Source organism: Sminthopsis crassicaudata, chromosome 4 (assembly GCF_048593235.1).
Source record: "Sminthopsis crassicaudata isolate SCR6 chromosome 4, ASM4859323v1, whole genome shotgun sequence".
NCBI classification, from domain to species: Eukaryota; Metazoa; Chordata; class Mammalia; order Dasyuromorphia; family Dasyuridae; genus Sminthopsis; species Sminthopsis crassicaudata.
Window position 1 is genome coordinate 93,375,784 of NC_133620.1, and position 15,988 is coordinate 93,391,771.

General features: G+C 32.8%; 1 protein-coding gene across 9 annotated transcripts in view; it reads left to right on the top strand.

Annotated features, from left to right (window-relative positions):
* The window catches only part of PTPRC (protein tyrosine phosphatase receptor type C), a 134,555-nt gene extending 119,410 nt beyond the window's left edge, over positions 1 to 15,145 (top strand). For all 9 annotated transcript variants that reach the window (XM_074308701.1, XM_074308694.1, XM_074308696.1 and 6 more), the window contains 7 exons: positions 398 to 488; positions 2,904 to 3,037; positions 3,635 to 3,769; positions 4,979 to 5,101; positions 5,341 to 5,519; positions 11,173 to 11,308; positions 13,448 to 15,145. In XM_074308701.1, the coding sequence (XP_074164802.1) occupies positions 398 to 488; positions 2,904 to 3,037; positions 3,635 to 3,769; positions 4,979 to 5,101; positions 5,341 to 5,519; positions 11,173 to 11,308; positions 13,448 to 13,723 (1,074 nt within the window). In that variant the 3' untranslated portion in view covers positions 13,724 to 15,145. The remainder of the gene's footprint in view (positions 1 to 397; positions 489 to 2,903; positions 3,038 to 3,634; positions 3,770 to 4,978; positions 5,102 to 5,340; positions 5,520 to 11,172; positions 11,309 to 13,447) is intronic.
* Positions 15,146 to 15,988: the final 843 nt, after the last annotated feature.

The window sequence follows — 15,988 nt, forward strand, 5'->3', positions numbered from 1 at the left end:
AAAAAATAGTGCCTGCCCTCAATGAGTTTACTATATCAAGGAAAGAAGATATTTATGTCCAGGGCTTAGCAGAATGCCCAACACATAGTGAGTACTTAACAAATGCTAAGGCCAGTAGATGACATACAAAAAAATTAGAAATTCAGAAATACATAAAAACATGTATAATATCAACATATTTTATATTTTCATTCCATAATGATTCAGATTTTTTTTCTGTAGTACAAAGAGAAAACCAAATTTTGTTTTGAAGATTTGCAGATCTTGGGAGAACTACATCCCTCAGCCTCACAATGTGAAAAGGATAACTATTGCACTTAGGGGATTGTCTTTTAAATTTTGGGATTGATAGATATTCACAAATTATATATTCTTTCCCTTTTTTTTTTTTTTTCAGAGACTTCCCACATATCGGAACTGGAGGTCCCAGCATACTGGAAATCAAGAAGAAAATAAAAGCAAAAATAGGAATTCTAAGATTATTCCATGTGAGTATTTTCTTAAACAATATTTATTCTTATCTACTACTACATATATACACTAGTTACTTGTTTCTTGGATTGTTGGGATTCACCAGCATTGATAGCATTACTTGAATTCAAAAATTACATGTTCTTTTATAGCACTTTAGAAGTTATGAATTTTTTAAGTTCAAACTACTCTCAGTGAACTACCTAGCTGTTAGCAGTGGTATAATCCTAGAATTGCCATTCACTGAAGGAAGCAACTAATTCTGTGAGAGCTCAGATCTTCTTTCTTTTCTCTTGTATTCCTAACTCTTGGAACATTCTTTGCTGATACTAAGAACATAATAATTTTTTGTTGACTAACAAGAAGAAATGAATTTCAGGGCAGTTTGAAGAAACTCACTTTACCCAATTTCCTTCAGTTGTTGAGTTCTTTGCAAAATAGTTTCTTGTAAAACACAAAGAAAATCTAACTCTTTATCCACCTCTGTTCCTCCATTTTGAGTAATGAGAAATGAGTGGAGATTCTTAATATATTTTCTGATGTTGCTCAGTCATTTTTCATAGCCCTCACTCTTTGCGACCCCATTTGAGGTTTTCTTGCCAAAGATACTGCAGTAGTTTGTCATTTCCTTCTCTAACTCATGTTACATGAGGAAACTGAAGCAAACAGAGTTAAGTGACTTCCTCAGGGTCACACAAGAATCTGAGATCAGATTTGAAATCACCAAAATGAGTCACTAATAGGCATGCTATTAGTCCAGATGGTTAGAAATAGGGTCTCTGAAAATGAAGAAGAAAAGACTTGACCAAATTAATTCATAGTAATAGAGTTGCATGGGAATAACAGTCAAATGTATAGAAAAAAAATCATTTGCTATTTACTGTGTATGAAGTATTGTGCTATATGCTGAGGATAAAAATACAAAAGTCTGGCACTTTCTGCTTTTGAAAAATTTGCATTCTAACAAAGGAAAACACTTTCTAAAGGAGTGTCAATCAGGTAGGGGTATTTTTGATTGGGAAATCATGGGGATGGAGAATGGAGATATAGGAGAGTTGATTAATGTGCCCTTTCCAGAAACACAATTTATATCTGCTTATCGAGCTGAAAAGAGAGAAAAATGAAGAGGAATAAGGAAACAAGAGTAGTGGCAGGACTAGAACCAGATAACTCTAGTAGAAAATGGGGAACAATGAATCATCTATTAATTTACGTCATGAGAATATGGAATAAACTTTAATAATTCATTACTAGTAAGCATTAATTTAATGTATGATCTGATCTGATAGCTAGAAGGCTAAAGTGATATTATGAACATAAAATATAATTATTTAAGTTTGGTTAGATACAGTTTACAAAAAAATTAATTAAAAATTTTAAAAATATATTTTATTTAAGATGAGACTTATAAAGTGATATTTATATATTTAAAATGTTTTTATATTTGCATATATGGAAATATATTTTAAAATTTATATCTAAATACACATAAGGAATGTACATTTAAAATGTATAAATTATATTTGATTACTTGCTTGGCAAAAGGAGAGGTAAGGGAAGGAGGGAAAAAAAGTTTACAACTCAAAATCTTACAAAAAGAGATGTTGAAAACTATCTTTATATATACTCAAAAAAATAAAATACTATAAAATTAAAAATAAAATTAAAAGAAGAGGAGAAACTATGCTTAAATTTTTTCCACTTATGACCCCTTCTTGCCTGAGAAATTTTTATATGACTCTGGGCACATAGATATACAAAATAAGTATACAAATCAAACATTTACTAATAATAAATCAGTTTCACCCACACACAAAAACATTGTGACCCACAGTTTAAGAAGCTTTAGTATAATGGATAGAACATGGGACTTGAATCAAGATGATAATGGTCTAATACTTGTCCAGATATTCAGATACTTTCCAGTTTGGTGACCCTGGACAAGTCACTTAAATTCCCTGTGATTATGTTTCTTTATCTGTAAAATATAGGAGGGGCTTTGAACTTAATAATCCTTGTTGCCATTTTCAACTATAAATTTGTAAGCCTAAAGAAAAATACAATGGTGCCTCAAAACAAAAACAAAAGCCTGTTTTAAGGTTGAAAGATTAACTGGAATTCCATTAGCCAGTTTCATGGAGAATAGTCTCAATTTTTTTGGCTTATAAAATATAATGTTCTTTGCTAATCTTAGTCAATTTGGGGGGTACATCCTCGCTATGTATGATTTTTAAAAATTAGTGACCAACTAAATATGACTTTTTAAGTCACAGTGCTCTAGAAGTCAATATCCTAAATATTTGCCATATATTTCTGTGCTACTTATTTCAAGTTTCAGATACTTATTTCAAATGTCAGGTACTTATTGGCAAAGAGAACTTCAGACCTCTGAGAACAATAATAACACATCTCCTTCTTTTTGTACTATGTAGATGATTTTAACAGAATTCTATTGAAACATGAATTGGAGACCAGCAAAGAGAGTGAACATGATTCAGAAGAATCATCTGATGATGACAGTGACACTGATGAGCCAAGCAAATATATCAATGCTTCTTTCATAACTGTACGTATTTAAAAAGCCACAATTCTGGCATATGCATATTTTCAAGGGTATCAGAAAGTTAGGATATTTGTCCAAATAATTGAGGATGGATAATGAGATTAACCTACCTTATATATTACATCAGGGAGAAAAATGTCACTTGAAATCTTATTGTTATTCAGTTGTGTCCAATTTTTCATTATCTCTTTTGGGATTTTTATGGCAAAGATATTGTAATGATTTGCCTTATTTTTTCCTCTACCTCATTTTTATATATGAGGAAACTGAGTCAAACAAGTTTAAGTAACTTGTGCAGGATAATACAACAAATAAATGTTTGAGATCCAATTTGAAGTAGGGAGGAAAGAACATAACAAGGAAGAAAGAAATTAAATGATTCTATCCAAATATCATATATGAAAATGTACCTTTCAACTGTTTGTTAGGGAGGATTTAATACCCTCTAAAGTAAAACCAAATCAGTATCTTGAAAATTTCCTCATACCATCAAACATTCATTGTCTTGACATCATATTATTTGTATACATTATTACCAATTATTCACTTTAAAGAATATATATTTTACTTACTACTAACCAAGGATACTGTTTTTTTTAGACCTACTGGAAACCTGAAGTGATGATTGCCACCCAAGGACCATTAAAGGAGACAATTGCTGACTTCTGGCAAATGGTCTTTCAAAAAAAGGTCAAAGTTATTGTAATGCTGACAGATTTGAAGGACGGGGAGCAGGTTTGTACTCTCCCACTACTGCACCCTTTCCTGATTGCCATTGACCAATCAAAATGGGCTTTATTAGAGATCTTAAGGGAGTCAAAATCAATTTCTACTTTCATAATTTCAACTCTTACTACTCTGTGGATGACGCCTCTATCTCTCTAGTTCTAAATTTCTGTCCTATGTATTTAAAAAATATTTTGATATCTCTTTTAAATTCAGCACATCCCAAAATAATCTCCTCCATATCACTTCCTCTTCTTAATTTCTCCATTTACTGTCAACAGTATCGCCATCCTCCCAGATTCACAACCTAGGTGTCATCCTAGTCTTTTCACTCTCTCTCATCCTCTACCCTATAACCCACAAATGCCCAAGTCTCATTAATTGTACCTTTTCAACCTCTCATCATGCCCATTTTCCCATTTGATACCACCATTATCCTACTAAACTGCCCAGCTCATCCCTAGACTACTATAGCAATAACCTGTTGATTGACCTCCCTGTCTCAAGTCTCTCTCCATTCTAATCCATACTTCCTTTGGTTATCAAAATGATCTTCCTAAAGGAAGTTCTGATTTTATCATGCTTATCATTCAATTAACCTAAGTGGCTCTCTCCAATCTCTATAATAAAAACCTTTAATGGGATTCTAAAAGACCTTTACAAACTGTCCCTTTTCTATCTTTTCATCTTATTCCCTTTCATATAGTCCATAATCCAGTGACACTGACCTTCTTATATTTGCTCTCATAAGAGAAAGAATCTCCAAATTCCCTGAATTTTCAGGGCTCTCCTCCATTATTGGAATTCTCTATATCTTCATATCTACATTCTTTTTTTCTCTGGTTTTCTTTAAATTTCACCTAAAATCTCACTTTCTATATAAAGATTTCTTGATTTCCCATAATGCTAATGTACTCTGTCTTTCTCTCTCTCTCTGTCTCTGTCTCTCTCTTTCTGCTCTGTTTCTGTCTCTCTCTGTCTCTCTCTCTGTGTGAGATTTTTTTCATTTTCTCCTGAATTTTTGTTGATTATACTTAATTTTTTATTTTGTTTTCCCCATTAGATTGTGAACTTCTTTATGGACAGAGACTTTTTTACCTTTTTTTGTATTTTAAATCTTTAATCATTTCCTAATGTGTATCTATTTTATGTGCTTTTGGTATCAATTAGAATACATATTAAAAATGAAAGTACTAACTTATATTCTCCCAAACTTAGGAAGTCTGTGCTCAATACTGGGGAGAAGGAAAGCAAAAATATGAAGATGTGGAAGTAGAAATGAAAGACATGAACAGATCTACAGCTTATACCATTCGTATATTTGAACTGAGACATGCAAAGGTATAAAAATTAAATGAGGATGGAGAAATTTTTTGAGTAGATTTAATTTCCTTGTATTGGTTTAACTGAAGATAAGAATTCTATAATGGATACAAATTTCTGTAATATTTGAATATATAATTCATAAAATGCATAAGAAAAATACTTCTGATTACAACAATAGATATGGAATAGATCATTATTTGAAAGGTATGTTGAGTAGTCACTTGAGTTAATAATCTATAATGTCTTGTTTTTAGAGGAAAGATGTCCGAACAGTCTATCAATATCAGTATAATGTCTGGAAAGGGGAAGACCTTCCCACTCAACCCAAAGAATTAATTTCTATGATTCGAAACTTCAAAGAGAAACTTCCAAAGAAACATAGCACTGAAGGGCAAAAACATCAAAAGACTGCATCTCTTCTTGTTCACTGCCGGTAAGAATGAATGAGCACCAAGTTCACATTCAAGCTTTGCCCCATTAATTATTTTCACCAAATTCCGTTTATCTTGATTTTTTTTCTATTCTTTTTTTTAAATTGTAGTGCTATAACTAAAAAGCCCCCAACCAGTGTTCTCTCTTGTTATTGTAAGTTGATATCAATGAATCACCTAGATTTAATTAGCTTTTAGAAAAAGGAACTTCCTAAAATGTTATAGTACAAATTTTGTCCCCCTAAAGTCTGTGATACACTCTCTCATAAATATTTAGAGAGCCCAGGAAGAACAGAGAGCAAATTTAATAAGGAGAAAATTCACCATTCTCTCTTTAACCCAATTCTGAAATCTGCTTTTTACTTCTATTACTTTTCTGAATTTAGACTCTGGGTCCTTTCTATGAATTAATTCACTATACCTTAAGGTTAGTAAACCAAATTCTCATCTTCTTTCTATGCTCAAATAAATTACATTTTTCATGTTATTATTCTTGTTTTCCCAGTAACCTAAAAATTTATCTAATTCTTTAAATCTCCATATCCAGATTACTGAAGCATATTGTATTCTACTTCATCATCTGCTTTGCAATCCCATATCTCTTTTTTCATCCTCATTATCATTGCTAATATCCCAATTTTTTTCTAATCTATCATGACTTCATTGGCTACATATTTTCGTTTCCCCATCTTGACCCCTAGGTTGCTAAACCAGTTCAACTCTGCACTCTTAAATACCTTGCTTCCTTATCACATTGCTATCTTTCTCTGCTAACAGACTGTATTACTTTCACTAACCATTGCATTTCACCCTTAACTTTCATGAAGCTGAAAGAAGATAATGAAAAATCACAAAACTGTTGAATCCACTACAAATTTATATTACAAAATCTTGCCCTGACTAAGGCAAGTCAATTCTTTTGTATCTTTATATTACTTAACTATTTATATGCTGGCTAATTAATTCATCATTCCACTCACTGTGGTAGCTTTTCTTTTTGTTGAAATGAAGAAAATGATTTTATTTGTCATTACATTTTATTTTTTAACTTATTTTTATTTTTAATAATTCTTTTTTATATTTTGAGTTCCAAATTTTCTTTCTCCAGCCTCTCCCTTGTCCATTGAGAAGACACACAATGTATCAATTATACATGTGAAATAATGTAAAACACATTTGATATTAATCATATTGCAAAAAAGCAAAAAGACAGAGTGAAAAAATATGCTTCATTTATATTCCAACTACATCAGGGCTCTCTCTGGAGATGGATAGTATTTCTCAACATTAGTCTTTCAGAATTGTTTTAAATCATTGTATTGATGAGTTGCAAAGTCTTTCACACTTGATCTTTATAATATTGCTATTACTGTGAACAGTAATCTTCTGGTTATACTTACTTTATATCAATTCATATAGGTCTTTCTGTTTTTCTAAACCAGTCTCCCCCCTTGTCATTTATATCACAACTTGTTTGGCCATTCCCAGTTAATATGCATTCCCTCAATTTCCGATTCTTTGCCAACACAAAAAGAGATGCTACAAATATTTTTGTTCAAATTGGTCTTTTTCCTTTGTCTCTTTACCCTTGTTTCCTTTTTTTCTTTAGGGTATAGACTCATTTCTAGACCAAGGCCACTCACTTCACATGCTCAAATGATCTTATGTCACCCTATCTTTTCTAAGAAATGATCCTGCCACCATGTCACCAATCTTCAGTTCCTTTCTCTCTTTTGGTTGCTTCCCTACTACCTACTAACAAGCCCATATATCTCCCATCTTAAAAAACAAAAAAACAAAAACAAAAACACATACCCTCACTTATTCATGTCTTGCTAGTTATTGTTCCATATCTCTTAAGAAAGCCATTAATGGTAAGTGTTTCTACTTTATTTCTTTTCACTTTCTTCTTAGCTCTCTGCGTTCTGGTTTCTAACCTTATCATTCTTCAGGAACTGCTCTCATCCACATTAGCAGTTATTTCCTAACTGCCAAATCTCCTGACCTTTTTAGTCCTTATTCTTCTTGACTGCTCCGAATCCTTTGCTATTGTCAATCACCTTCTTTTCCCTTTTTGTGACTGCTCTATGCTTTAGTATTCTCATCAGCTCCCATGGATTCAATTATCATCCCTATACTGATGATTCTCAAATCTACATATCTTCTGACCTTCAGTCTCTTCTCTCCAACTGCCTAATAGATACCTCGAACCAGATATCTCATAGAAATCATTTCAATATATCCAGACATGTCCAATATTAATTATCTTTTTCATCATTCCTCCCTCTTTTCCTGTCAACCATATTACCATTGAGGGTACCATTCTAATCCTAGTCATCCAGACTTTCTACCCAACTGTCATCCTCAATGCCTTACTCTCCCTCATTCCTCCATATTCAATAAAATTATTAAGTCCTGTTGATTCTACTTTCACAAGATCTCTAGCATATATAGCTCCATCTCTTCTCTGACACTCTTTACCTCATGTATAACTATTTCAATAATCTGATGGTTGTTCTTCATGCCTTAAACTTCTCCCAACTCTTATCCTCTGTTCTGCTGCCAAGTTGAACTTCTTAAAGCATAGTTCTGATTATATCACCCACTCATATTTCCCTACCCCTCTCAATTCAATAATTCAATCCATTACTTCTTATTGTCTCCTAGGATAAAATATAAAATTTGGTATTCTAAGTCTTCCTTGATCTTGCCTATTCCTACTTTCCAGACTTCAATCCCTTACTGCTTCTTTTCTCCCCCATGCATTTTAACATTCATTGTCACTGGTATCCTTACTTTTCTCTAAGAAGATATGCCATCTTTAGATTCTATACATTTTCACTAGCTTTGATCTATGCCTTGAATTTCCTCTCTTTCTATAAGTTCCAACTAAAATCCCACCTTCTACAGGAGTCTCTTTCTAATTCCCTTTATGATAATGACTTATCTCTGTTGGTTATCTCTAATTTATCCTTTGTATGTGTTTGTATATACATAGACACACACACACACATATATATATATATTTATATTGTATACATACAGACGTGTATAAGTATCTTGTTTATACCCAGTTTTGTATGCCATTTCTCTCATTACACTGTGAGCTGTTTGAAATTTGAGCCTCTTTTCTTTCTCTGCATCTGAGTTTAATGCAGTGCCAAGCACAAAGTAGGCACCTAATGAATACTTTCTGACTCAATGACTAAATAAAGGATATCTCCAATTTTTCAATTCTTTGTATCCAAATCAATGAAATAGACTGTGTTCTGCATTTATCCATTCACTCCCAGTATTTGACAGCTTATCACATTCAAAAATGAATAGCAACTATCTCAGAATTCTGAGTCAGATTAACCATTTCAGTCATTGTCATAATTCTGAGCAGAAGCACAACTTTTAAACTGACTAATATAATCTAAATCATCAATTGCATTTCTCAGAAGTAGGCTTATGCCCCTTATATAGGAAGCACAGTTATTACAGGAGGTGAGAGTGAAGAAAACTGATAGATAGTGTTTAACAGGGGGCTGAAGAAGGATTTGAAACTCCTACTTCCCCAAATCCTCAAAATGTCATGTCAGATAGTCTAGAAATGATTTTAGAGAGCCAAAAGTCTGTCCAAATCCCTTATTTTATAGAGGAGAAAATATACTTAGTTTCAGAATAGAATCAATAAGCCAGGACTTTGGTCTAGCTCCCTAAAAATCAGCTAGATTGCTGAAATTTGGCTTTTGAAGGTCTGGCCAAAGCTTACTCACCCAAGTTTTTATTGGCCCCCCACTCTCAAAAATCCAGTATGAACATTGAAAAGGAAGGGAGGTCTTTCTAATTCCATCATATCTTCTAATCCCAAATGGCCCACTCTAGAGAGGTCAGCCCAAAATTTTCCTCTGGAAGAAATAGAGAACTGAGATTGCCAACCCCTTCTCCTAGCTTCTAGCCTATGGTCGATTATTCTAAACTCCTATATCAGTGCTTTGTCTTAAGAATCAGCCTGAAGTCACTTTGTCAGGAAGAAGTCATTTCCCAGGAACCAGAGTTAGACTATCCCACCTCCCTGTCCCCTAGAAACCCCTAGTTTGAATTCTACCACCCACAGACCATATCTGTTCTCTTCTTGGAGATTGAACCACATCCATATAGCTCCACCATTATGAAGGAGCTGTCACAGTTTGACCTGTCTCCATCCTGACCTAGCAACTAGTAGGCTGTGGAATAACAACTTTCTCTGTGAGAGAACAACTGATACTGCTGTCTAAATTCCCCATCCTTGGAGTAAAATATGAAACAAGGTATTTTGTTGCAAAAGGAGAGAACAGCTTGGGGCTTGAAAAAAAAAAGATGTTTGGAATGACAACTATAGGAAAAGTCTTACAGAGCCAGTTAGGGATACAAGAGGGTTTGCCTCTCCTTCATGAGGTCCTAGTTGAAATTACAGGACATGAATTCAAGACAGAGTCAACTGAATTTTCACAACATTCTACAGGAGTGCTCTAATGCTTTAGAGCTCAGCTTCTTAAACTGTGGTTCACAACCCTATGTGGAGTCTCCTAACTAAATGTGGGGATCACAGAATTAAGATTCATTAGCAGTAAATGTTTGATTTGTGTACTCATTTTATATACCTATATACTTGGGGTCATGAAAAGTTTCTTCGGTAAAGAGGAGTCATAAGTGGAAAAAGTTTAAGAAGCTCTGCTTTAGAGGAGGAACAAAGAAAGAGAATGGTTGGGATGACCCAGAGTTGGAGATTAAAAGTGGAATTACATAGAAAAGGGTACAGAAAAAGCCAAAGGATGAGGGTTTGTTTTTTTATTTTTTTTGTTTTTTGAGGCAGTTAGAATTAAATAATTTGCCCAGTAGTCAGTAAGTGTCTGAGGTAGGATTTGAACTCATATCTTCCTTATAGTGCCACCTAATTACTCCTAGGTTTTAAAGATAAAAATGATATGAGGATAAATAGTAAATGAGAATTTTTCTTTTTATGACAGTGAAGGAATTATTTTATTAAAAAAAAAAAAGTTGATACTAAGCTTCCTGCATTACTGGTAGTTCTTATTTAGATTATAATAGTGATTTTTTTTTGGGGGGGGGGCAAAAGTTTATTGTACTTTTTTTTTTTTGCTGAGGTAATTGGAGTCAAATGACTTGCCCAAGGTCACACATCTAGGAAATATTAAATGTCTGGGCCAGATTTGAACTCATGTCCTCTTAACTAAAGGGCTAGTACTCTATCCACTGCACCACCTAACTGTACCTATTGCACTTTCTTTACTGCAGATCTTCAGACAATTTATAAAGTTTGGCAAACACTTAAGCTGACCTGACCTACCTAATAATTTCTGCTGGTAGCTTTTTCCCTACTGAACTTTTTAGTGAAAACACATACACATGCACACAAATATTTGGCAGTTTAGATAGTTATAAAAAGAATTGTTCATTTCTTTTAGCTGAGTAGAATCATTTGGCTATTAATATAATTGCAAATAAATCATTTTTTAAAAATATAATGTATTTTGGAAAATATATTAGTGTTGACAGGGCTACATTGTTAAATGTGATCTAAATTATGAACTCTGGCAACTTTATTCCCATGACATTCTTTCCCTCTCTGTAAAACTGTAATTTATGTTTTTTTTTCCCTTTTTGTAGGGATGGCTCCCAAAAAACAGGAACATTTTGTGCTTTGTTAAATCTTTTGGATTGTGTAGACACAGAAGATGTAATTGATGTTTTTCAAGTAGTGAAATCTCTGCGCAGAGCTAGACCAGAAATGGTTTCATCCTTTGTAAGTAAATCCTATGAGGAATTTGATTTTTTTTGTTCTATTTCAACAGGTTTCTACTTCTCTTTCTTTTCTTTTTCTTCTTTTTCTTTCTTGTCTTTCTTTTTGTCTTTATTTAGGGTAAATATATCCCTGAGATAAACTTCTATGAATTTGGATAGGAAAAATAAATCATCATTTTTACTAACCTCCAACTGAAAGTTAGTGTTTCCTTCAATTATAAATGTAGACAAAAAACTTTTATTTTGAGAAGCAATTCAGAGGCTTTGTCAGATTTCCAAAGGTCCACATCACAAAAAAAGTCAAGAATTCCTGTTGTAAAGAAATTAAATCAGTAATTGTGCCTAGATCAATAATTAAAACTAATAGGATACATATATGTAATATATACATATCAGCTCTATTAAAATATATTTATAAATGTGTATATATTACACACATATATATTTTACATTCATATATTTTTATATGTAAAGTTTAATAGAAAAGTGTTAATAGCCTAAAACTACTAAGACTTTTGAGACACCCTAACATGTATGTGTGTATCTACGGTGTGAGGAAAGGGAGAAATAGAGATGAACACAGAGAAAGAAAATGGCAGTTGGACTTTTAGATGAAAAATTCTTAAGTGGATGAAAATTTACATTAATAAGTGACTGAAAAATTAATTTTGGACTATGAAAGAAAATAGGCTAGATTTAGAGTTTGATCCTTGTCACCTAATGGAGCCTTCCTGTAATATTACTCTAGAAGTCTGTGCTGAAACAAAACTAATTACTTTATAATAAGATGTTTTTAGCACTCCAGGAAATGTCTTTCTATTCCTTAATACTGTCCTAAAACAAGAATATTCTAGTAAAGCCTCATACACCTATCTACAAAGGATCTATTCTTATGAACAAGATTGATAAGCAGCAAATACCTGAACGTAAGTGCCTTCTATACATCAAACCTTATGTGAGTCCCTGGGGGTACAAAGAAAGGCAAAAGATAAACCCTGATGTCAAGAAACTCACAGTCCACTTAACACATTTTTTTCATACCCAATAACTTCCCAGTAAGTAGAGTCTGGGGTAAATAGAGAGCTGGGCCTAGGGTCAGAAATATTTAGGTTTAAATCTGTCCTCAGTCACATAACTAGTTCTGTGGCCTTTCAGAAAGTCACTTAAAGTCAATATACTTAATTGTAAAATGTAAAATTGTAAAAACCTCCCTTACAGAGTTGTTTGGGGATTGAATGAGATATTTGTAAAGAACCTAAAAAGTCTGGCTCTTTTCTTTTTTCCAATAATTTCCCCCATAGTACACTCCCTTTAAAAAAAAAAAGCAGTTAAGGAAAACCTTTTTCAAATAGCAACTATAATATTCTGTACCTATAGTACCTTACCTCTTAGCCAGAAAAAAATATTTTCCAGAGCCAGCCATCTGGAACCACTATTGATTTTGGCATTTGATTTGAGTTCTGTTGTCCTCTAGTGTCATCACCAATTGCATTATTGTAATTGTGTATTCTCCTAAATGTGCTATCTTCATTTGACATCAGTTGATGTGAATTGTTCCATATTTCTCTGATTTTCTTAGAAATGTCATTCTTTATAGCACAATAATATTCCATTGCATTCAATTAGCATTTTTTATTAAAGCCTTTTATTTTCAAAACATATGCATAGATAATTTTCAACATTCACCCTGGCAAAACCTTGTGTTCCAATTTATTTTACTTCCTTACCTCTTTCCCTTCTCCTAGATGGCAAGTAATACAATATGTTAAACATATACGATTCTTCTATACGTATTTCCACAATTATCATGTTGCACAAGAAAAATCAAATTAAAAAGGAAAGAAAAGAGAAAGAAAATAAAATGTAAGCAAAAAATGACTAAAAAAGAGTGAAAATACTATTTTGTGATCCACACTCAGTTCCCATCATCTTTTATCTAGATTCATTTAGCTTTTAACATGGTTCTTTACTCAAAAAGTTAAGGAAGATCTCTTTCCTACTCATGTAGCTTTCTGCTTACTTGATTTCTAGATGCTTATTGAATTTATCTACCACCAACTTCTTTATTGTACCAAAATAGTGACATTGTCTTTCTTTTCTCCAATTTCTTCCTTTCTTCCCTTTCTCTTTTTATTTAAAGGAACAATACCAGTTCCTGTATGATATCATTGCCAGCACTTACCCTGCCCAGAATGGACAAGTAAAGAAAAGCAGTCATCAACAAGATAAAATTCAATTTGACAATGAAGTGGACACACCAAATCAGAATGCTAACTGTATTAACTCATCTGGTGATCTGAATAAAGCCCAAGAAGAAAGCAAAAAGTCTGAAGAACCACAAAACACAGATAGTACTAAAGAGACTGAAAGCTCTTCAAATGGTCCCACAAGTCCAAACTTAATGGAAAGTACCTAAGGAAGAACATAGATCTAAGGCATTGTTAATGAAGCCTTTGTCGTCCTTTCATTTTTCTATCTCCAAGATGTCTGAAATCTATGGAATTTATGGAAATAGAGACCACAGCTTTTTAATCTTTGGGAAATTTATTTTATATATTTTTACAAAATTCTTTGTATAGTCCAATGCTCATTCAAAATATTTTTCTACTATTTACTATTTCTTCATCAGTTTTTGTTGGTTCTGTTTTGTTTTAAAAAGAAAGATTTCAAGTGAGTCAGTTATCTTAAAAGAGGATAACTTATGAACTACCTTTTATTCATTTAAAGAGAAAATCCATTTTAATCAGGTTTGTTATTTAATTTAGAACATCTTATTTTATCAGTTAAAACCAGTCTGTAGGGCATGTTTGAAATGAAAACAAGTACATTTTCCAAAATGACCTCAAGATGTCCCCATTGTTCTATGTAAACTAATTTTGCAGTTCAATATTTGACTCCTAGGAGGGGGTATCTCAGAGCAGTAGTGTATATTTGTGCAGTCTATTAAGGAAATTCTTTGTATTAAGTCTTGGCATTCCTACACACCATGTGTTAGTATTTAGTCCACTCTTTTTCCATGCTTATTTAACCTAATTTAAATAAGGTTAACAAATGAACATATTTTACTGTCTCTGTTTGCTGCATACAACTTGTTTGATATAAACTGCTCTCTGTACAGGATTTGGAATTAATTATTTAACCACTGAAACTAGGAATAAAAAGCATTTACTTACAAGGAGATGTGAAGAGGTAGGACCATTTCCACTGATTATCTACATTGGCAGTTGACTATGACTTACTGACCAGTTTTAGCTTCCCAGATGATTCCATTACTTTTCATTTTCTCCATATTTCAACACTTTTCCACAAACATTTATTAGTTGCCTACTATGTGCCAGGCATTATGTCATATGTATCATCATGTTCATTAACATAAAACTTTTATTATTGTTGTTATGTGACCTTTTTGACAAAGGAAAATGTCTGAAAGCACCAGAAGAGGGATTTTTATGAATAATGATTTGGGGGAGCAAATTTAGGAAACCTCATCAGCACTATGCCCTAGATCTATCACTAATTATACTAAGTTGTAATCATTACAATGATGTATTACCACTTGATGCCTAAATTCTCCATCTGTAGCTTGAGATAATAGCTGCTAAACAATTTATGTAAAATGCTGCCTAGTATTCAAGTAGGAGAGATGTGTGATTTTCAAACTAAAGTCTTTATTACATGATTAGTCTATAACTAGTTTATTGCACTGGTTCAGAACACAAGAATAACCAACAAAAACAACAACAAAAGTTTTGATAAGTGATTCAAAATATGCATTTCTTATTGCTATTTAAATCTCTGCTAAAAAGCATAAAATAAAGATTATTTTTAAGAAAATTAATCACAAGAATCATTATTTTACTCAATTGGAGCTTCTATAAAACTTTATTATCCTTTCAGTGGAATGGCGAAAAATAAGGTAAGTTGTCCATGAACTCTCTGGTCCTGATGAAGGATTTCAATCACTGGAGGATTTCTGTCATTGACAATGAAACTGTATTACAAATATATGCTGTTTTCCTTTCTAAACCACAAAAGTAAATAGAGAGACCCTGAGAATAAGGCTATGTGTACATGAGCCAAACTTATACAATTATCAACTTATAACTAGAAGTTATGCCAGAAGTTATCTAACTCCTTCATTTAATAATGAGTACTGAAGTTTCTGGAAAGACTAATGATTTGCCAAATATCTCACAGGTAAAGTTATAGTTTCATCTAAAGTCCTTGGATACCAGTGCTCTGTTCACTTATAGAATCTAAGGATGATTGTGGATAAGAAGCTGGCCTTGAAGCCAGGAAAACCTGATTACAAGTCCTGCCACAGACTTATCCTGCTAAAATAACTTTGGATAACTAACTTAACCATTCAGTATGACTTCATAGGCAACTCTCTAAAACCTAAGTTATTAATGTACATTGGTCAAAAAAGTTTCCTCATTTTAGTGAAATCAGAAATCCAGTCTCTATCTTTATCCCTATCAGCCCTGACAGATCAGTTCCAGATATGGAGAAGTTTACCAGTAGGCATTGACTACAAAAGTCAAATCTTTTAAGGAAAAATTCAGGTATGAAATTTGGCCTTAGTGACACTTGTAACCATGGTAATTTTACTATGTATCATAGGATCAAGGGCTTTATCAGCCTCTAGTCTTACTCTCTTTTTTTTTTTTTTTTAAAGAAG